Consider the following 23,784-nt stretch of genomic DNA (forward strand, 5'->3'; position numbering starts at 1 on the left):
GGAACTATGTAACATATGTTCAGCTGCTCTTCCATACTATGATTAACGTATTTAATAAATCTTTGGTGTTCCCATAATAGCCTAAATATGGCTTCTCTTCCACGCACAATGGAAGCTTTTCTCTCCTCCAGAGACTCTTTTTTTCCTCTGCATTCTACATGCTTCTGTTGTGGATCTCCATTTGTATCTCTAATTCCTGACATTAACATGAATGATTTCCTCCCTGGAAGAAGATGATATTCCTCAAGATTTATTTTTTTTTAATATATATATATCACCATGATAAGAAAAACTGCACATCTCCTATTGTTGCACATTGCCTTAATTTAATGTTCTTGAATCTGGGAATCCAGAATTGACATAAATAGTAGCTCTGACATGAATAGACCCCTGACATATTATTTACTTATGAGGAACCTCAGTGCTACAAAAAAATACACTGCAGAACCTTGAGAGGACATGCACAGACCTCAGAGAATTGCATGAAACTTAGCTAATGTCTCCAAATGCTGCAAACCAGAAATGGTTATTTATTTTTTTTAATGGCTTCACACACATCCTTTATTCCTCTCTCTTTTTGCTTCCACATCCAGATTTGCTTATTATTTGAGATTCATTCAAATACAGCCCCTTCACTGTGCTGGCTTCTCTTCACACTTCCTCAGATTTAATCTAGGGAAAGCTTAACCGCAATCAGTAGACTCAAGCTATTAAGCATCAGTGCAGAGGCCTTTCCTAGTTTATTACCCATTAATTTCTCCCCCCCCCCCCCCCAGTTTTATGGAAGATGAGAAAGTGTAGTCTCTATAAATCTCTCTTTAGAGACTTCAGAAAATAGATAAATGAAAAATGAAAAAATGTTAAGTTATTGTAATATGCTTATCATTGTAGGACACAAGTGGTTGAACACCACTAGACCAAAACAGAATGTCCCAAAACAGGCATGTTTGGGACAGATTATCTATGACTGAGTGCTGGCATAGAAAGAGGGAGGTATTTTCAGAGAATCATTCTGGACAAAAGTATATGGAATGAAAGTAAAAGATTTATTAGAATGAGAGAAAGAGAGAAGGAAAGAAGGAAAAAGACAAACCTGTTTTTCTTCTTTCCTACGGGCTCCATGACAGAAAATGTCACACATTTTTGGTTGTATTATACCAATTATTTCAGTACCTTATAAATAATTAAATTAAGAGTTTGATCTTGGCAGCCCCAGAGTCCAACCCATGTTTTAGAATCCCACCATAGCCTTCTTTCCCCAGTCTAAATTAGAACAAATCAGCCTATTTTCTCATCCTGTACAACAACATTTCCAAAGGTAGCTGCCACTCCACACCACCCCACTCACTGTTGAGCAGCAGCAGTAGCAAACCCAGCTGTGCATCAGGCACAAGACTTACATGGCTCAGTAGTGAATACAGCTGGAAAAACTGTTTCCCTGGGGGAAAAGAATCAGGACAGATGCCAGTCTCCAACTGGTCAGATACAGGACAGAGACTGCTTAAAGGACTGCTCTGTTTCAATGTGAGACACCATCATCTTCATTTTATAGTTAAAGAACTGAAGCAAAATCAAACACAGGACTTCACTGAAGAAAAGGTAAACCATTAACGTGGCATGAAAATTTGAACCAAAGGAAACCCTACAATACTCAACGAAGAAGACAAGTGAGAGCTGGATAGGGTGAGCAGAACTTGACAAGGTGGCCAAAGGGCTAGTCCCTGGGAGAAAGGAGGGGACAGGGCAGCTTCCCCTCCCCACTTGGCTAGCAATGAATCAGAGCTTCGGGAGCCCTGGGACAGGACAGACGCAGTGCCCCCATCCCTCCTAACCAGCCCAGGCAATCAGAGGGGATGGGTGCAGAAGTAATTGCAGGGAATTACGTTAAATACATACAGGATTATAGTTCATTTGTTTTGCTTGTAGCTTCTGTTTTCCAATCCCATAAGTAAAGATCGGAAAGCAAATCCCATCTCTAATTGGATTGGTCTAAAGGTCAAACCTCAAGTCACACTGCAGAAACTCCAGTCTTGTTTTACTATCAAGCCTGCCTAGCATTGTTGAGCTAAATAAATCCAACAACTTAAGATACTCAGTCTTGCCAGAGCCTGACAGATACTTCCTCTCCAGTTACAGAAGTCTGAGACGGATGAAGGGGCTTGTGCAGCTACATGCTGACTTTTGGGACAATACCAAATACCCAAACATCACTGAATACCTTGAATCACTGAAAACCTTCTAGCATCTCTTCTTCAAACAAACAGACAAACACCCATGTTCCCTGGCAAAGCTGTCTTCCCTGCCTTTTACAAAGAAGCTGACACTTAGATTCACACTTAACTACCATCACAGACATATCCCAAGTTTTTTTAATGATCCCTGTGTCAGTGATTCATACAACATCATGTAGGAAGTCAGAGGCAAGGAGAGGAATTGGATGCAGGTTTCCTGAAGCTGAGGATAGTTCTCTAATTACGAGGAGCTTTACAGATTAGAGAGCCAGAAGGCAACCTTATGATTAGCTATTCTCTCTTCCTGCAGAACACGGGCTGTAGACACTGCCTGAATTAATTTCTTTCTGAATTATCAGGAGTTGTCATATTTTTCAGTTCACAGACCCCAACAAATTTTCCAACAGTAATGCAGATTGCTGTAAAGTTTAAGCTTCCTGACAACATGCAGTTTTATCCTAGTTACCATTTGTTATTGCTGGCAGGTAATCCATTAAAACAGACTGAAAACTCCTGAATTAAAGATATTCTGAAAGAACTGCTGAACTTGATTTAAACATTAGAAAATTCACCACAACTTTTGGCAAATTATTTTGACAGCTGATTACCCTCACTTCAATATATATAAGAATATATATATACACATAGCCTGAATTTTTTTTAACTCTAGTATTCAGCCAACATAATTTATGATTTCCATGACTTATCTGAAGTGTCCAGAATGGTGGCTATATATGGAACATATATATTACCCCAGAGAAGCAGCTTGGGTGTAAGAAGAGAAAGTGTGATTTTATATATATATTTATGGAGAAATAGAAATCGTACTGGTCCTATTGCATATGTGGAGATACAACCACACACTAAAGTCTCTTGATGATGACAATGAAAGATTCAAGGTATTTCCAACTACAACTTTTTTCATTTTTAACTTAAAAAACCTACATAAAGTAAAAAACCAAAAATATTAACAGTCACTGCAGAGAATCTCAAATTTGAACATAATCTCACAAAAAACAAATGCTAATAAAAAATTTGTTAATAACACTGTGAAAACAGCTAGTATGCTACCTGCAGAATTACAGTTTCTGTAGCCTACTCTGGTAAATTCATATGGAGAACAACCACCGCATAAGTAGGTTTCTAGGGAGTTTCTCAGGAATTAGTTGCAGGCCCACCATTACACATAACAATTCTAAACAAACACAAAATCATTGCTGAGGAAATGTGCAAGCTATATTACCCTGGAAATCCTTATGAGCAATGAGGTCAGACACACATGGAATCGATTTGATGAATGCTGCATTTTCAGCCATGACACCATTGAATCCAGCTCTGCAGAAGGTCATTGTAGAGGAACAAAGACTGCATGCCACACTTCCAGCCCTAGGAGATGTAGCCTGGAAAGCACTGGCTAAAAACCATTCACAGAGGGCCTACTAAAAAGGGTTATGAACCATGTTCAAATATGCAAGGGGAGTAGGAAAGGGAGGACAGGAGAAAGATCTAACATGGTCTTGTGATTTTCAGATGTACAGGGAGGGGAAGGTACTCAACTGCTGCAGAGAGCAATGGCTGCGTACTGTTCCACACTGTGAAAGGGACAATGAAGACTCTGGAGAAAAGTCCATTACAGCAAAAATGGTCTAAGAATGTGGAAATATTCCTTACATTTACAGACTACAGGAATTTAATTCATTCATTTCAGAAAAAAAAGTTACAGGTGAATGCAATAAAACATACCCAGGTCACTATCCTATTGATAAAATTTCATAAACCAGTAACTGGGAAAAAGCAGCTCATGTGTTTTATGAAACAGCAGGAAAAAATACAAGCTATAAAAACATATGCAACTCTGGGATTGTTTAACAGAGCAGCAGGTGTGAGAAAAGCATAGAGGGAGATATCACATAAGCTTCAGATAAAACCACAAGTGTACTTAGGCAGCTTTGACTTGGTTCAAAGGTGCAACTCTATTTAAATCACTCTACCCAGAGGCTGAGAGCAAAGAAACTTGTTCAATTCTTCCCAGGTTTAGGTATTTGACATTTGATGCTGTTGGACTTATTTTCAAAGAACACACATAAGGAAATATATGGCTCCATTACAACAGCTCTTTCCAAAGAAAAGAACATGAAGACTAATAAGCTGTAAATGCTTAGGTTAGGAGAAGTATTAGAACCATTAGAGAGACAAAGCACCAGTATCAAATATCATTATCCCAGCACAAGAAAGATACAACAAAAATGCCTGGAGTTAAAGCCATATGAATTTAGATTAAAAACCTTCTGGTTGTGCCTTGAAGACTGGGTTTGTGCGGTGGAGTTTTGGTAGCGGGGGAGGGGCTGCAGGGGTGGTTCCTGTGAGAAGCTGCTGGAAGCTTCCCCGGCTCCAAGTCGGACCCGCCTCTGGCCAAGGCCAAGCCCGTAAGCGATGGTGGTAGCACCTCTGGGAGAACAGATTTGAGAAGGGGAACGTGCAGTCAGTAGTGGGATTGGAATGTGAGAGGAACCCCTCTGCAGACACCAAGGTCAGTGAGGAAGGAGGGGGAGGAGGTGCGCCGGAGGAGGGGATGCCCCTGCAGCCCATGGTGAGACGGCAGGCTGTCCCCCCCCAGCCCATGGAGGGGAGCAGGGGAGCAGATGCCCACCTGCAGCCCATGGAGGACCCCACACTGGAGCAGGTGGATGACCCCAAAGATGGCCGTGACTCCATGGGAAAGCCTGCGCTGGAACAGCCTGTGCCTGAAGGACTGCAGCCCATGGAAAGGACCCACACTCGAACAGCTCCTGAAGGACTCAGCCTGTGGGAAGGACTCCCATTGGAGGAGTCGTGGAGGACTGTCTTCCGTGGGAGGGACCCCACGCTGGAGCAGGGTCAGAGTGTGAGGAGTCCTGCCCCTGAGGAGGAAGGAGCGGCAGAGACAACCTGTGATGAACTGACCACAACCCCCATCCCCATACGCCTGTGCCACTAGTGGGAGGAGGTAGAGAAAATCAGGAGTGAAGTTAAGCCCGGGAAGGGAGAGGTGGGGGGAAGGTGTTTTAAGATTTGGGTTTACTTCTTATTATCCTTGTGTTGATTTGATTTGTAGTAAATTAAATTGATTTTGGTTTTTCCCCAAGTTGAGTCTGTCTTTTGCCCATGACTGTAATTGGTGACTGATCCCTCCCTGTCCTCGTCTCGACCCACGAGCTTTTCTTTATATTTTCTCCTCCCCACTGCACCAGGGGCGGGGGGAGGAGTGAGCGAGCAGCCTGATGGTGCTTTGTTGCCAGCTGGACTTAAACCACAACAAAGACAAAAACAGTGAGAATAATTATCCTTTATTATCAGGTAAGTATTCTTTAGCATGGGTAGATTCACTGTCTCTTGCAAAAATTAGATCAAGTGTGGATGCTGGTGTGGATGCTTTAGTCAAGCCTAAGTCACTGAGTTTAGCACAGGGACACCAGGATTAGATGAAACGTTAATGGTCTGTGTAATGCAAAAGGTTACACTGCATCAAAAAATGCATTTTATTCTTTAAAATGTGGGAATGAGTGTGTGAATGCTACGACTTGCATACCTCTTGCTTATTCTTCTGAGAGTTCCTAAAAACAGACAAATGAAAAAATGATCATGCTGTTTCATCATCTGCTGCTTTCCCCACATGGTTATGGAAAAAAAAAAAAAAAAAAGTGCAGAGTTTCTTAAGTAGGTCACTCTAGTACAAGCACAGAGTATATGTAAATAAAAAGCCATGGATTTTCCCCTTAGCTATCTGGAGAGAAGTTTCAGTGATCAGTCCAAACACTGTTTCTGTCAGAGATGTGCCAGGAAAAACAGTAAAAATAAATTTAGTCAAAAATATAGTAACAACAACTTCATAAGTAGGGATGTTTCATTTTTAGAAAATACACAATAATAAACTAAACTAACTAAAATCAATCTGTTACCTATGGCAGAAGCAGCAAGCTAAAAAGGGAACACAGTGCAAGAACTAGGTGTAGTGCTAATGCATTCTGTGAACGTGCCTTAAATCTCAGCCTTGGATGTAGTAAATGCTTAAACAAGATTACTTCTGCTGAATATTCATGCTGTAATTAGTTGAATTATGGAAGTTCTACCTAAAGCTTTTACAAATTAAATAAGTGGAAAGACTCAGAGGGAAGAAAAAAAAGTCTTGTTTGTTTATGAGGAGGTAAAGAGGTAAAGAGAAGTGTACAAAGGTAGACAGAATCAGAGGCATCTGACCACTGTTGACACCTTGAGCTCTAACTCCTACATCAGAAGAAAATCAAGTCCCCAGATCAATCAGAAGAAAATCAGGTACGAAGTACTCATACCTAACATATATCTACATTGAAGACAACTTTTAAAATCAGATCTTTCAGCCAGGACAACGATACACCTTAACATGCCTCCATGTTTTATTCCAGAGAGGAAGAGGGCAGTATTTGCAGAGAATTGCTTTCTGACTAGTTTTATTAACAGAGTTCATGAGGGAAACAAAATAAAGCACTTTTAAGCTATACTCATTCTCCATCCCCCTCTACCCCACTCACTTCTTAGGGAAAGCAAACCTCCAGAGGAAGCAGACTTATTTACTTCTCAGATGGAAAAAGCCTGGCCACTTCTACAAGCATGAAGATAGATATCTGTGACCTCCTCTCCCAAGTAAGTTTTCAGCAGAGAGCTTCACAAGACAGCTCACTGATTCAGTCTTTGCATCACCATAAGTTCCTGTGCAGAATAGGACTATGCAGGTATAACTCGCTGTGTCCACTACCAGTGAAGAACTCGGGTCCCTTAAATCCAAGATAATGGTGGTCATGATCATAATAACCATATATAACCACCTTACATGTCAGAACTACTGTGGAGTTGGCTCTGCCCTGAACATGTTTGCGGGTTTATTAGACTATAGCTTTTGGGGTTTTTTTTCCCAGTCTTTAATATTTTCATTAGCCTCCACTCTAGAACATGATGAGAACACTAGTTTTGATCAATTTTGTGAAGTTTGTGTGTGAAACATGTATGTGAAAGGCTGACAATGCTTTGTGGTGTTAGATTTGGCCATATTATGCTTACGCTAAATCCTCAGAAAGTTATACTAGACATTAGCCAATAGGAAAGGTGATGAAAAACACCAGAAATTAACAAAGACACAAAACCCAGGGATGAAAGCAGAAAGGGAGGAGGATGAGGACATCCTTAGACAGTTATACAAACATCCTAATCCAGAAAAGTGTGGAGCTGACTGTGCTTATCCACAGCTTTGTTGGCTTCACAAGGGCTTTAGCCAGCCATGGGAGCCCACCCATGAATGGACACTGCCCAGACCGGGCTCCCACATCTGACAGCAGCTCCAAACTTCAAAGAGCCTTTTTTTTAGTGTTTGCTGCCACCAAACGATTGCTCTAACTTTTACTTAAAGAAAATTCAAAGGGAATCGGAAAGCTTTGCTGTAAACTTGCAGAGTACTCTTAGACAGCTCAAGGGCAATTCATCCCTGGATGTAATGTCAAGCATGCACAACAGCAAGTGAGTATTACCCTCTGTAAACATTCCTAGAGCAGGCAGATTATATAAAAATATGTATTGTTGTTAATGACAATATACAGCTATCAGAACACCAAAAACATAAAGTTCTGTAGCTTTTTTTAATTAGAGAGCCCTAAACTTTTTGAAGCACAGAGTACAGCAACTGACAGCCCATCTGGTCTCTTTACCCTTTTACTTTCTCATAAGCCCTATGCATAGTTTCGAACAACATATGCGGATGTTTTAACTAAGAGGTGATGTAGAACCCTTATTTTATTTTCCTGAAAATTGTAATCATTTTACTGGAAGAATAAGGAAGAATCACCTATAATGTACATGCTAACAATGTTGAGCTACAAAAGAAATGGACAAGAAAGAAGCATCAATATGACAACAAAAAAAAGGTGTACAAGACATCTGACAAACCTGAAATAAGAACAATCTGTATAGCATCAGCTGTCCTGGTAGCCATGGTACCATGTCCTGAAGCTCGATGCACCAAATATGACTGTTTTAATACATTATTATACAGAGCTGGCTAATGATTTCCTACTTTATTTGGCTAATCATGATCTTGTTTGTAGATGGTGCTCACTCTTTCTAAGTAGACAAAAAGATTCTCACCCCCAACAGACGGAAGAGAAATGATCGCGATGATCTAGTTCATATAAAAGATGGCAAAATGGAATACTTGAAGTGGCAGACTTACAGCTAATTTTAGAAATAACACTGCTTAACCAATCTAGTTATTTAGAACTATCATACCCAAACATTTAGTTATTAGCCAAAAACTTCAGAGTGGCTTTCCCAAAATATATGCATAAACCTATGCTAAGTTTTTTCCAGTAAGAGAACCTATATATAAACTCCTAAACTACTGTTAGATATTTAAAGAGGGAGTTTGGCACAAAGAACTGCTCAGGAATATTACAGCTTCTATTACAGATCAGCACTGAGACCCAAGGAGCTGCTCCCGCAGCAGGTATCTGAGGCCTGTCTAGGTGGGTTCCGTTTCTACCTTTGGCTGAACTTACATTTGTATATGGTAAAAATCAGGCATAAGTTAGAAAGCCATCAAGCACGGGCCGATGTGCCCGTATTAGAAGTACCAGTGTGACATCTGGTGGGCACTTTTTGGGACAGCAACAGGCTGATTCCTTCAATCTTTAGCAAGTCAGAAAGGTTGTAAGAAATGAAACAAAAGGAGCAAAAAAGCTAATATGAGGAACAAGAAAAACAGAATAGACTATACATTTGAGAAAAAATATTTACAAAAGCCACAGCTAGAGGAAGAAATTTTGTGTTCACTAGCATGGCTTTAAGAGTGTACTCAAGTATGATAAACTTTTGAGACAGGAACTGCAAATACATCTCATTGGCCTCTTCAGGATGTGTGTTGCAGTATTTGAGGAATTTTCAACACACACACCATGTAGTAACAGCAACAGTAACCAAAACAGGCACCAAGTGGAGACATCATGATCAGGAAAGTGATTTTACTCCACAGGGTTTAGCACCTCTCTTTCACTCCAGGCATGCTGAAACTTGTAATTTCCGCAAATGCTAGAAACTCCATTGCATCATTTGTGGTAGTGGGTCACTTAAACAAGCAAGCAAATAAAAAATAAACTTTATTTTCTCTGAGTTGTTTATTTGCATGCCACTTACTTACACTATGTGAGTCATATTCAAACCAGCCCAAGACATTTCCCCAGTAATTCAGCCAGTCTCATTGATTATGGAAATTACAGCTCAGCAAACAAACATGAATTCTGGCAGCACTGCAGTGTCATCAACTCAGTTCAAGCACTAGACATGGACAGAATAAACACTATCTGCCGAGATTCTCCAGAAACGTAGGAGGTAAAAATGAGAGCCCAAATGGACATCAGGCACCTAATGGGTGACAATCACAGAATTTGGACACCTGAAACACCATTTCTATGATCTACATGCTGGTTTTATGCCCAGAAGTACTGCCCCATGGCTGACTAACCAGCTATGAGCTTATTTCCCACCTACCACCACTCTGGTACTCAAGTAGAGCATATCCTTAAATCCTCCAACTGGATCATTTGGCAGAACAGAGCAAACTGCAAAACATGGTGGGGAGAACAGCACAATGCCTTTTTTTTTTGCATAACTAATACATAACTAACCCCTAATGCTTAGGGGTTTCACCCACAAAGTGGCAGAAATGACTTTTAGGCTACTTAAGAACAAGCTGTCCTTTAAATTCCTAGCTCAAGGGGATTTTGTAAAACAACATGCTTCAGCTCACATATTAAAACAAAGCCACTGTGCAACTGAAAATTTAATCAAGAGAACAAACAAGTAGGAATCTTTTTCTTTAGCCCACAGATTATGCATTTCAGGCCTGGCCTCTTGGACTATTTGTCGATTTTTTCATTAGATAGCCACAGGTTTTTAATGAAGTCATTCAGAAAATAGGGAGTGGAACTAGGAATACCCTCTTGTAGCTGGACACCTACAACACTGCTTCAGAAGAATCAGGCTTCACAGCACTTTCCATCTCCATCTGGGAGTTTTACAAGCTAATGCCTATCTTCCAGCCAGTACAGCTGAGTCCTACTCTATCAGAAGGTAAAGTAGCATAATATACATTCTGATTTATATCAGGACATACATGCTGACACATGATTGCAAAAAGTGCGGTACAGAGGGAATCAGAAGCCTTATCACTGGACTTGTTCTGTGCTGAAATCTTTTACACAGAGTTCGTTTTCATACTCTGGCTTCTGTCTGGCAAAAACAGAGCAGATCTGGATCGTGACCCCATGTTATTCAACCAAAGGATTAAAGGAGCTTGCATGACTTGCTCTAGCTCTTATCAATGTGTTTTAAATTATCTAAGTTTTCAGTACTGAAGGTTTTGAAATAAGGTACGCAGTAAAGGAATAAAGACCAGTTGTAAAGTGATATGCAAAGTAAGCAGAATTGTAAATATCTTTTCCAAGTCGCAGACATGTATCACTGTTATCTTCAGGTATCTTTATACTGTAATTATAACTCTAGTTAAAAACCATCTTGGAACCATCCGACTGCAAGCTGCAAGATCTTAGAAATCACTGTTGTTACTGAAAAACTGCATTTTAGCTTTAGTTCTGTAAAGAACTCATGCATGGAGAATGCACAAACTGCTATATTTATAATGAAATGGATGTGGTAAATTGTGTTATTGTACTGCATTGAATAAAAGCTGATTGTTAGCCTCAAAAAATCTCAATATCAAAACCTCACTAGCTGCACCATCCACAGTTAAGGTTATCTTGTCTTAGGCCTTCAGTGATATTCTTGCTGATGCCCAGTGGGCGATGAAGAATTCCCACAACGCTGAACACAGAGGAAACAAAGAAGGGAAGGAGTATGGGGTAAGGAAGTTGGTCACCACTGAATTATCTGTTAAAGGGGTTGGAGGAGGGAGGGAAAAGTAAGTCTGGAAGTCATACAGGGTTGCAGAAAATTGAGGTAGCTCAAACTGGACAATCAAAATTTATAGAAAATTTTAATCTCCATACTCTCTTTACCTATAAAGTGACAGATATGCCTTCCCCCTGTCCCCTATCCTTGCAAGTACATTATCTGATGATTCCAACATATAACTTGGCTCTTACAGAAAATCCTTATACAAAATAACTGGCTGCAGAACTGAGTATAAATAATGTGCAGTACATAAAGAAAGAGTGGTGTTAAAGAGAAGAAAAAGCACCATAACAGTGGAGCACCATTCATTCTGGGCACTGAGTGAGGCATTATATTAAAGACTTCTGGTCTCTGCTATATTTACCTTTCCACTGTTTGAATTTATGCCTCTTCTCAAGTTATGGCAATTAAAAGTATAAGGAGATTATTTTTTGTCCCTCCTTAAGTAATACACTTATTCTCAAGTTTTTATCCCCTCAGATGTCTTAAGTAAACACTTCACGAAATTCGAACTTTACACTTTAATTCCCTGTCTCCTCCCTAGCTTCTTTTACTGCAGTTCTGGAAAGGACAAATTCCACACCCAGCTTGCCAGGAAAGCAAGACGCCTCAGCACGCCGCCACCAAGCTCCCAGCCAGTACACCAGATGGGAACATAACTGGCAGCATGTTGCGGCTAAAGGCTTTCAGTTCAGGGTGGTTGAATTCCCACATCGTGTGCGAGCTCATGTCAGGGTTAAATGTACCCAGACTTAGTGGGGCAGAGGGAAGGAAGACGAGCAAGAAGAAAGTATGTGACTTGCAGTGGGTTTACGCTAGCCTTTGTTCACTGTGACAAAGCATAGTATATACAATGAACGTGACTTGTGATCAGATTTTAAGGCAGTAATGCTATTACTGTAGCTCCATTTTGAATTCTTTCTTAACATCCTATTACAGAGAATCCAGCAAAAGCTATGGAATGTAAACTGCACACATAATTTTCATTTTCTAAACAAAATTGTTTTACTTGGGTCTTTTCTTAGGAAAGTATACTGAATTATCTCAAAAAAAGGCAGCAGTACTAGCATTCTGTGTTGCTTGACTTCAGACTCCCCACTAGAGGGATTACATTCTCCGAGATCTGCAAAATCAGTAGCTATTTATTCTACACAGATTTCTTACTGGTGTATTTCTAATGCAATGATCTTATTGTAACTTAAAAGGTTACCATAGCTCAGTAGCCCTTCAGAAGGCAGATGCTAATCTCCTCGAACAGCCATCCTTTGCAGCCTTCCTTTTCCTCAGATAAAAACTGAATAAACAAATGCACCAGTGCAAACAAAATGCCTACCCAACAAACCATATAAAATACATCACTTTGTTACATGTCTCTCAGCTCTTTTGCTCATGTGTGGTTGAATTTAAATAATCTTGCAACTATTAACTACTGAGTGCAGTATTCATTACCAGTACTCTCAGCAGAAGCACTGCAAATGGAGGATGATGAGGTATTCATATGAGTTCAAGTACAAAAAAACTCCCAAACTTATGAAACACATCTACCTTTTCTATACAGCTACAGCTGTACAGTTCTAGTATTTTATCTACCAACTGGTCTGAATCTTATCTGTTTTTTTTATCACTAAAGCAGTTAAAAATTCTTTCCTATTATCTTTAAGCTATTAGCAATACATATATACTATTTGACATTTTGCCTATTAGTGTATAACTCTTCAAATCTTATCACTTATATTCTTTGCCGCTTATTTTCAATCTTTCCAGCCTTTAATATTTTTATGACTGTACCTGGATCCTATTTTAATTAGGAAGGTTTCTTGCCCAGACGTTAATATACGTACTCTAACAAGGTTCACACGGTGTCTCCAATAACCTACACTGCACATGATTAAGTCTGGTAAATAAAACTATTTGACCGCTGCACATTTTTATATCAACAGATGCTTATTCAAATACTCTTGCAAGATAGGTATTTCTTAAGCTGAAAAGCTTGCCAGATTCACTACTTTGTTTCTCAGCTGCCCTGAAAAGATGGGCTTTGCATATGCTATCCTGTGTGATGAAGGAATTAAATAATGATTTGTCTCTTTCTTTTGGCAACTCTATTGAATACTAAATTTCACAGAACACCACAGTACTTGTTTTCATGTTACTGGCAACTATTAACAGTATCAGTGTAATTGGTGCTTAAATAAGAAAAATATATGCTATATGGATGTTGTCTGAAAGCCCTGTTTACTGGATGACATAGAAGCTGAAAAAGGTGACTCACTCTTAATGAAAACTTTACTATAAATTAGCACAATTAAATTAATAAGGTCCTACATAAATTTATAAAGTTCTTCAGAAATTATGTTAACAAACAGAAAATAAAATGTTATCCTTCAGATTTCTGACAGGAGACCATTTACCCTGCAAGGTCTCCATCAGTAGATTTGTTTCAGTCATACAGACACTAGCAAATAATTTCTCATCCTCTTGCAACTTAATTAAATCCCTGTCAACATGAGGAAGTTCTAATATTTTGCAAATAAACCTTCCAGCTCAGACCAAGCTATGGCCATTTCAGCTGTTGTTGCTTCCTGGGGTACTGAAGCGAACAGAGTCCGTAGGATTAAAGCATGGGTTATACCAGTGAGTTCCTCAAGCCGGGAGGAGGCTGTTGAAACAAAGCTGAGACTTCTCCAGCTAATCGCCAAAACCAGAGCGACCTCAGACCGTGCACTGCTGGCGGGACCCAGCACCAAAGGGCTTCCTCGCTCCAGCAGGACACTGGCATTCCCCCCTCCCTCCTGCTCCAGAATTTGGACGTACAGACCCAAAATTGTACAGCTAATCTATTTTCTCTGTCTTTGGGACTAGGGACAGCGTGTTCAGACTTTCAAGAGAAAGCTACGGTGCCAAAAAAGGAGGACATGTTTAACATAACGATGCATTCTGTGACACGTACACACAAACTACCGAGTTTATGTGCCTTACGGCCTTTTTGTCAATGACGAATGGGCGATTTTAAAACAATCTGGCACCAACACAGGCGATTCACCGGTGAACATTGCCAGCGCTTTCCAAACGCCTCAATGGGTAACAGCGGGGCACAGACGACGCTTCCACAGGAGCAGCAGTCCCCGGGGCGGGCCAGGGCCGCAGCAGCACCGAGCCTCCGGGCTTCTCGCCCAGGGGCGCAGGCTCCTTCCCAGCTGCCCGGTGGTCACCACGGGTGCCGCCTCCCGTGTGCGTCTGACAGCTCCTTGGCAGGGACACGCCGCAGCCTCCAGCGCCCGCCGCGCTCCCCGCCCGCGTTCCGCCCTGACGGGGCCGCACCGCCCCGACAGCACCGGCAGCGACGGGAAACGCGGGGGAGGCGGCCGACCCGCCGCTCCGGTGCGGGCGGGCCCCGAAGCAACGCCGCGCCGCGCCGCCTAGTTGCTGTGGGGGGGAAAAGCCGCCTCCCGGCTGGCGGCCTGTACCACACCGATTGGGGGGGGGGGGGGCTGGGGGGGGGGCTGGGGGGGGTGGGAGGGATCGTCCCTCAGCTTCCGACGGCACCGTCGTGCACTGCCCGGCTGTCCCGCTGACCGGAGGCAGCCGCCTTTGCGCGCACGGGTGGCAGAGCTGCCAGCCGCGGCCCTTTCCAGAGCCCGCGGCCCGTCCCGCCCCACCCACCCCCTTCCTGGCTGGGTGGTTGCGGCCGGGCGAGGCCGGGCTGGCAGGGGCAGGTACCCGCTGAAGATGGCGTTTCCCGGGCAGCCGGTTCCCGGCGGTGGTTTCTACCAGGGCGGGGTGAGCGGGGGCTGGCGGCGGGCTGAGCCCCGGCGGCGGGGGCTGAGCCCGGGCGGGGCGCGGCCGCGCTGAACCCGGGCTCGGGGCCGCCACGGCGGCGGGGCAGCCTGGCTGAGGCGGGGGCGATGGCGCCTGGGGCGGGACAGCCTCTCCCCTGCCTTGCCTTCCTTCCCCTCCGCGCGCACTGCGGGGACCTGAGGCGCCCGGCAGCGGTGGGGGGAGCGGCTGTCGTCCCCGCGGCGCAGGCAGGGGTGGGTGGCTTCATGGGCTCTCCGCGACCGGCGGGGGGGGGCCTGTCGGCTTTGCGGCCCGCCCGGGGAAGCGATCTGAGCCGCGTTAGGCGGGGCTCAGCCCGGTCTGCCCGGCCTCCTGCCAGCCGCTCCCCCGCGGGAGGTGCTGCTGGAGCCGGGCCGGGGCGGCTCGGGGCTCCGCCGGCGGGAGAGGGGAGGAGAGAGGAGGCACATGCCCGGCAGGTGCCGCCGGTGGGCCAAAGTCACTTCTGGGGGTGTCGCTCCCCGAGTCGGCTCCCCACGCTATCCCCCAAGCGAGGGCTTGTGTCTGATCCCGCGTGTAAAGCTGTCTTCGCTTCGTGGGGCCGAGAAATAGCGAAGCGGCTTCGAAGAGCAAGGTACTCCTGATGAAACGCTGGCCATCTCCAAAAAAAGGCATATTCTTGTCTCGGCAAAGATGGGTATAGACTCCGTTACACAGATTATTGGTTCAACTCGGTCAAACAAGATTAACTTCTGTCATTCCATGATTTTCACTTAAGAATCAATTTTACTTAAGAATTTCCATGCTTAACACGTATTTTTCCAAGTATTTTCCCTAGAGATCTGTCTTGCTCAACTTTTTTGAAGTGGAAATAAAAATCTGCAGTGCCTTAGTAGTCTGATCTTCAGTACTCCATTTTCTGCTAGTAATAGACTCTAAAATTCAACCTTGATGAGATACACCATACTGCATCTAGATCAGTGGATTGCTCCTATGCAAGGTTTTACACCGATCTCCTTCAATTATAATAAAAGGTTATATTGCTACCAAGATTGTGCCTTTTGTTTTTTTTTCTCCCAGGCAATTACTTTTTTGGTTGATTTGACTTTTTTGCATGGTGTGTATATAAAAACAGAAGTTGATTCTTAAGTACATACACTACAATTTCTTAACAATTACCTGAGTCATTAATTTAACATTAATTTTCTTCTTGATTTCTAAAGTATGGAGGAGCTCCAGGAGGGCCAGCGTTCCCTGGACAAGCTCAGGATCCTTTGTATGGTTATTTTGCTGCAGTAGCAGGGCAGGTAAACTTACAAAATGTTATTTATTTCTTGTTTTTTTTTTTTCCTGGGCAGTAATTTCTACATTAGCTTTTGGAAAGAGGAATGCCTAATATTTGCAGTAGGGAAAACTATTGTTCCAGGTTTTTAAAACAAAACAACTTCACAAATGGAAAAGCAGTCTTGAGTTGTGCCAGTATCTGGGTTTGGTGGTAGGATAGAGTGATTACTCTTTTAGAGGAAAAGGCATTCACAACTTTGATTTAGGCCTTTCTTTTTTCCTCCCTGTCATTCTGCACTGCATTTCAAATTTCTTTCTTGTAATTTTGTGTCATAGATTGTTTTTGTATGATTATGGGTGTTACTAGAAATAAGTAGTTCTTGAACTATATTACAAAGTTCAGGAGCAAGTACATTAGGTTTATTGAGCTGAAGTTCTGTCTTTGTGGGCCATATGTATAGCTATTTATTGCACACTTCTAGGGTGTGTGCAAGTCTAAAACTCCGCTCCTGGATCTGTTATGCACAGGTAGACATAGCCACAACATGAAAGTTTGAATTCGGCAATATTAGCTGATGTTTAAGTTCCCAGTTTAAGACTGTAATTTGGGTTATTTTTGTTCTCTACGTTATTCTTTTGAATTAATAATGCGTCTTACAGTCCATATATTACTTCTTTAACATTGCTGATGAAAATAGGTAGACGGTGTGTTTTTGTAGTAAAGGAGAACACTGGAATGACGTATGTGTAGTGAGGCAGGCCTCTCTGGTAAGGTGGAGCCCAAGCTAAATTCTGCTGAATGGGCTGACAATTTGCCTGCCAGCTGAGATGCCTCTGCATCCAGGTGCCACGTGGATGTGTGCCAGGAATCAGCAGTGGAGCCAATAACTGACACTGAAAAAATGAGTAAGCTCCTAGTGTAAAGAGAAAGGGAGGTAACAGCAAACAGGATGCAGCGCTGTGGAGAAGAGGTGGCAGGAGCTGGACCTCAGCAAAGGGTAGACCATCCCCAGGCTTCTCGCCTGAGGCACGGTTACTGAAAGCTGGGGAACCAGTGAGCTAATGGGTATGAACAAGTTAGCTTAAGAGTACTTAAGTTAGTATTCTTAAATACTTTCTATTTGTAGAAGTAATTCGTTATTGAAATAAACTAGGTAGCTTTTGAAATGTTATCCTTGGAAGAGTGAGACCAGTGGCTGTGCAGAAGTAAAAACCCTGTAAGGAGACAGTGAAATGGAACAGATAAATTACCAGTTACTTTTACAGCCATCCATGCAAATCTGCAAAAAGCCACATCTCACAGTTTTCCATAAGTACTTACTGTAGAATTAGTGAAGTTTTTGGTTATGGTTTGCTGCTCTCTGTGTTGTTTTTATGCCTATAATGTTATCTCTGAGCTTTCTTTGAAGTAGTTTACAACAGAGATCTTGTCTTAGATTTGAGAAATTAGTTTCCTTTGTTTACAGAAGAAAGTCAAAAGTACTGTTTCAAATCTTTATTCAATTAATTAAGTCTGCCTTTGTAGGAACTAATAATTTTCTTTTTTCAGTCTGTTTGCAAAGCCCCTATGCCTTGCCTAGTTTAACTGCTTAAGTTCTACTTAAAAAAAAAAAAGCTAAGCATCTTTTTGGTAATGTTAAATATGATTACAAATCATGCTTTTCTGTCTTCCTGCCTGTTTTAAAGTTATGCAGATCCTGCCTTTGTTTCAGAAGGCACAAGGGCTTTGAAGAGATTTGCTGCTTAATATGCATGGCTATTTCCAATATCTTTTTTTTTATTTTCCTGTGAATGTAAAGTTTTAAATACATCTGTATAGTTAGACCAATGGAGTAGATGGGAAGCAATTTTGGGTTTAGCTGCTGTTAATTTTACATAGAATCAAAATGTTGCTCTTTTTTTCAGACCTTGTCAAATGTCATTTAACGTCTTGACTGCTATTTGTCCTCTAAATAATGATACTCCATTTCTGAAAGTTACCTGGCTGTGCCATTCCCACCATGCCATTTAGTAGCATGTCTCTGTTCTTAGAAGAAAAAAAAAATGTTTATTGGATTTAAAAACATTAGGAGAATGCTGAGGCAAATAAATTTGTTTCAAATATAAAGCAACTCTTTTCACTATTTAATGCTTTACAAAATTCACATCAATTTTATATCTACAGATATAATGTTCCACCCCTGAATGTGGCTAAATTATACTGAAACTCTCTGTGAACAAAACTTCACGTTGGGTGTGTGAGGAATGTGACCTAGAATTCCAGCTCCACTTTTGACAGCTCATTGCTTTCCATGAATTGGCAGTTGTTTTCTCTATTTGGCTCTGAGCAGGATGCATTGGAAGCAAGTCATTTTCCAAACCATGCAGATCGGTATCTTTTCTGGGTTTGTTTTGTTTTTCTTTCAAGGTTCTTTGCTTTCTGCTTTTGTTTGTTCTGCTAACAACTTACTATTCCCCCAAAAACAGGTTTTTTTAGATTTGTTAAGTCTTAAGGCTGTCTTGAGAAGAGGGTATGTATGATCTGGGTTCCAGGTTTCCTGCTGTAGCAGTGAGATCATAAATGTATAATCTAAAGTGACTACAATACCCACTAAGTTAAAATTAGTACTTTAAGGAAAGCCGTTTTCTGTTCAAAATTTTGCGTCTTGGTTTCTATGCAGCTGGCTCTCAAGTATATGCTACCATTTGATGTGGGTTTGGTTTTTGGTTTTTTTTAGAAGTTACATTTAGAGCAAACCTGCCAATCCTGTTCATTTTTTAGTACATCAGTAGATGGGAAAGCTAATGCATATTGCAAAAATATCAGCTAAAGAAACATCATTACAGATATGGGTTATAAAAGGCAGTTTCTGTCATATAGCAGGCAGGTAATCAGTTGTGTTTTGAAAGGGTAACTAATTTAATGCCGCTGAAAAGGGAGTGGGTACTGGGAATAACCAGCCTGGGAGAGGAAATTAAAACAATAGCTGATAACATCTTCTGTTATCGAAAGGATGGACAAATAGATGCTGATGAGCTACAGAGATGTCTCACCCAGTCAGGGATTGCAGGAGCGTATAAACGTAAGTTAATGATTTAAATAAACCAAAAAAACCTCCAACCCTAAAGCATACTAATTCTTTTGCCATCTTCTAGAAAACACTTGTAGCTGTGCCTTCTGCAGAGTTTTTTTTTATTTGCATGGTAAATGGGCTTTTTTTCCATGTGGACTACTTTGCAATGTAAATTCTCTGTATTCAGTTCTGTGTGCTGTCCCTTCTCAGCCTCCTTAGTTCCCCACGGCTGAGCTGCAGAGTTGGAGAAGTGTTTTGGAGTTTTGTTTTGTAATGGACAGCCAATTCTTAAAAAGGTGTTTTGCTTTGTTTTTAAATTGAGCTTTGATATTGACCAAAAAATTCTGTGGCAGGACTCCTCTGTCAGGAGATGTAGTGTTCAATTTACAAAATGGAGCTTGTATGAGTAAACCTGGCTTGCTCAAGTGGTGTCTATGGTGAAATATAAATGATCACTTTGACTGAAACCCAAAACCTTTACAGATTGAGATAAGAGCAGATTAATTTTAAATATAACTTGAATTTCCTCCGGATTGTCTGCTGTCAGTTTTTCTAACAAGTAATGGTTAAAAGCTCTTATTTGGGTCAAAATATGGTATGGCTATTTACAGTGGAAGCAATTATGTAATATTTTATAATAGTAATATATTATCAGTATATAATAAAAAGCAATTTAAAATTTTACATTTAGACAAACAAGACTGAACATCATTCTTTTAATATAATTTATTTTTCCTTTTTCTAATTTAAACAGCTTTCAACTTAGAGACTTGCAGACTCATGATCTCAATGCTGGATGTATCCTTTACTATGAAATGTAAACTTTTTTGCGTTACATAAGCAAAGATGAGAGGGTGCCAGAAGTTTTGGAAATGCTTTGTAATTGCCATTCAGCCCTTACTTGATGAATATTGTGATCATTATTATTGAGGAACTACAAAATCCCATTCTTGTTCATTCTACAGGATGAAATAATAACAATAACAACAATAACAATAATAATAATAAATGAGACTCTCAGTGACTGATCTTACAACAAGTGGTATCCCTCTAACCCTAGGGGACTGTTTCTCCACTGAATGTGTGAAGAGTCAGGTCTGGCAGCCCAGAAGAGAGTTTTGTGAAAACCACTCATTGTGCTTTTCAAACAGGACAACATTCTAATCCTTCCTAATGAATTAAGCATTTGTACTACACAGCCTGAATATAATCTAAGCCCCCCTAAATCTTGTTCCTTGAATGAATCAAGTTTGAGTATCTAGTGGGACAGTATATGGCATTCAGCAGTAGGACCTATGGAAGACTTAGGTATACAGTGCAAGGTTGGAATCTTTGGAGTTTTCTAGTCAAATTGTCACATTCAAATGTTTTGCTTTTTAAAAAGAAAAAAGCAGAAATTGAACTGGAAGGGCTTTTAGATCACCTGAACTAACTGTTTAGAATGCGAGAGAACTGATATTATTCTAACTTAATTTTTCATTTGGCATCTATTTTTATTTCAGATATGTATTTTAGTGGTAACAGTTAAACTGCGGTAGGTAAAAAAGAAGTGTGTGAACTAAGTTAAATTCACGAAGAGCAAATAGTTTTATCAGGTTTCACTGAGAAGAAGTGGGGAGAGCAAGTTCTCTGACCTTTGGTTTTGGTCAGTAGTATTATCTCTGTGCCGTGGGATGCTCTAGTTTTCTACTAGAAAAATTAATAATAGTAAAAATATTGTTAATATTGACCTTCAAGAAAGAATTTTTAACTACAGATGATAAAAATAAATTTCCATTGAAGAGGGCTTTTTTTTTTTTTTTTTTAAGTTAAATATTTTTCTTAGCTTTGCAATCAGAGGGATATGTCTGGCACACTGGGATTTAATGAGTTTAAAGAACTCTGGGCTGTGGTCAATGGCTGGAAGCAACATTTCATAAGTTTTGACAACGACAGAAGTGGTACAGTGGATCGTCAAGAACTAGAGAAAGCCTTGATGAATATGGGTAAGTTGTGAAACGTTCTTGCTTCTGACGCTGACTTACAGCATTTCCCAGTACCAGTTATCATCCTGCAGTAACTGACACATGATATTTCCAATTAAAAATGTGTTGGATTCTGTTAACTTACCTGTCTTTTCAAAATAGACTTTTTATTTTCAAATAGGATTTAGACTGAGCCCACAGGCAGTGACTGCAATCACAAGGCGATACAGCACTCGTGGAAAGATTACATTTGATGATTACATTGCCTGCTGTGTGAAACTGAGAGCTCTCACTGGTATGCTGGATTATAGCCTTGTTACTATCATCCCCGTAATATATTTTTATTTAATAAAATCTGATTACTCACTAATCTCAAATTCAGCTTTAACTTTTACGTACCATAAAATAGGTTTCTTTCAATACAGTTTACAGGCAGAACTGGAACAATTATAGATCATGATTTTTAAATCCCCATTGAAAAATGGACTTAAAACTAATGCAGGGCTTATTCCAGAGACTAGAAGAGTTATGTTATCAAAATTGGGAAACTGTATTTATTAACAGAACATAAAGGGTTGTATATAATAAATACGAAAATTAAGAACAGAAAATTAAGTCTTGGAATGAACTGCAGTGGTCTTCATGAGTCCTCATTCATGTGACTTGGGGAATTTTATGGAAGTACTATGCATTTTAAAAAAATTGATTAATTCTTCTTACCTGGTTTCTGTTTCGGTTTTTTTACTGCATTTTTGCAGAATGTTTTAGAAGAAGGGATACATCTCAGCAAGGTTTTGTGAACTTCCAGTATGATGATGTAAGTAAACTTTAAGGAATCAGTTAAAATTACAGGGTAAAACTAAAGAAAAACTTTAAACTGAAGACTAAAAGTAATGATGTGAGTTCGTGCCTGTCTTCCCTATACTTGTGGTGTTACCTGAGAGTACAAAGGTTCTGGGTTTTGTTGAGCATTGTCTCAAAAATTTTCACATATTTTATAGAGTTCTGTAAAATGTCGTTGTGCATTTTTGTCTGGACTTCTTACCAGCATGGTTCAGGAAGATCTGAGAAGCTGTGTTGCTTGCTAACATCACTTTCTGTAACTTTTTTTCATTTTTTGTTTTAAGGCTTGGTAGGCATTTTTCCCAGTAGAGGCTGGGGGAGGTATGCTGGGGACAGACACAAATCACAGTCAGACCCATAGGTCTTGGCTTCCTGACTGCATCTGTGCAGGAAAAGGAGAACACTAGATTCAAGTATTCCGGGGGTTTTTTTTGTTGTTGTTGTTAAGGAGATGCTTTGTTTTAATTAACTATTAGCTAATTTTCATATTTAGTTTCAAAGCTTTGTCATTCATGGACTCAATTTGTTTATAGAAGAGGGTAGTGACAATGGGTATTTTAGGAGGAAGAAGTGAAAACTTGTTCTCTACCATACATCTAATAAGTGGTTGTTCTTTTTTCAGTTCATACAGTGTGTTATGAGCATCTGAATCAAAAGGAAGCAAGCTGTGGATGATCACAATTAACATTCCAGTTTGTGTTTTGCTTTGCCAAATCTTCCAATGATTGTGTATCTCAATATTGCAAATTGCCTATTTTATGAAGGTATTGCTTTACACAGTTGCATTTTTTTAGTTTTGACAATGAATATAAACTACTTGTACTGTTGTCTTTAACTTCCAACCTGTGACGATTAAAGATGTTTTTATTTTCATAAACTTGCAATTCACTATGTATAACTCAAATTATGCAGATAGTCAGTTTTTCCTGTAATGTGTTTACTTTTTTCCTGTGATTCACTAAAACTAGTTCCTGGAGTGCAACTTAACTTACCTTTTTCTGTCTTAAACAGTATCATGTGTATGACACAAGATGATAGGAGTAAGACAGATGTACAAACTGAAGGAGCTTTTGGAATGGTCATTTTATGCTGGTCTGTTAGAACATCAGTAAGTTTAAGTTGCTTATTTCAGCAGCTAGCTATTTTCAAGATGAAGTCGGTGACACCATGCGCTGAGTGTAAGACTACCTGTTGGAACTTCTCATAAGCAGGGATGCGACAAAACATAGCACAGAACTCTTCTAGCAGTGTGCTCTTGTACAGGGGGCTATTGTTCCAGCAAGATTGTTGCTCTGTTTGTGTCACTATATAAAACACTTTTAAACATACAAAAATGATGCTGTGTCACTTTATACATTAACTTCCCCTTTAACAATGAACTTCTAAGCTGCCAGACTTCAGTTACATGTAAATTAATGTTTCTGTCTCCTCCACTTTAAACCCTAACAGGTAGCCTTCCTGCCTCTACGTGCCAACTAACACCCACTTTGAAAAGTTCTTGCCACGTTACTATTTCAGATCACGGCAGTGATTACCAATGCTGTAGAATTTACATGAAAGCAGATACAGAAAGGCAAGACTTTTTTGCCTGAGGTTTTTCAGGGAAAAAAATTGGGGTTTTTTGTTTGGTGGGGTTTTTTGGTTGGTTTTTTTTTTTTTTTTTTT

General features: G+C 40.5%; 1 protein-coding gene across 3 annotated transcripts; it reads left to right on the top strand.

Moving 5' to 3' along the window:
- Positions 1-14,792: 14,792 nt before the first annotated feature.
- On the top strand, positions 14,793-23,447 carry SRI (sorcin). 3 transcript variants are annotated; one of them, XM_030007956.2, is made up of 8 exons: positions 14,793-14,981; positions 16,199-16,282; positions 19,252-19,321; positions 20,067-20,110; positions 21,150-21,297; positions 21,458-21,571; positions 22,035-22,093; positions 22,742-23,447. In XM_030007956.2, the coding sequence occupies exons 1-8, from the start codon at positions 14,931-14,933 to the stop codon at positions 22,766-22,768; spliced, it is 597 nt and encodes a 198-aa protein (XP_029863816.1). In that variant the 5' UTR covers positions 14,793-14,930; the 3' UTR covers positions 22,769-23,447. The 3 variants fall into 3 exon arrangements, with proteins under 3 accessions (XP_029863816.1, XP_040978219.1, XP_029863817.1); XM_030007957.2 differs by lacking the exons at positions 14,793-14,981; positions 16,199-16,282 and adding an exon at positions 18,672-19,126; XM_041122285.1 differs by lacking the exons at positions 14,793-14,981; positions 20,067-20,110; positions 21,150-21,297; ... (1 more) ...; positions 22,035-22,093; positions 22,742-23,447 and adding an exon at positions 14,992-15,609 and having other exon boundaries at positions 19,252-19,272.
- Positions 23,448-23,784: the final 337 nt, after the last annotated feature.

This window comes from Aquila chrysaetos, chromosome 3 (assembly GCF_900496995.4).
Source record: "Aquila chrysaetos chrysaetos chromosome 3, bAquChr1.4, whole genome shotgun sequence".
NCBI classification, from domain to species: domain Eukaryota; kingdom Metazoa; phylum Chordata; class Aves; order Accipitriformes; family Accipitridae; genus Aquila; species Aquila chrysaetos.

Excerpts from the sequence above, each read along its gene's own strand:
- SRI (XM_030007956.2), top strand. The coding sequence starts at position 14,931 with ATGGCGTTTCCCGGGCAGCCGGTTCCCGGCGGTGGTTTCTACCAGGGC. Across the intron at positions 21,298-21,457 it reads GAAAGCCTTGATGAATATGG|GATTTAGACTGAGCCCACAG; the intron begins GTAAGTTGTGAA and ends ATTTTCAAATAG. Across the intron at positions 21,572-22,034 it reads GAAACTGAGAGCTCTCACTG|AATGTTTTAGAAGAAGGGAT; the intron begins GTATGCTGGATT and ends GCATTTTTGCAG.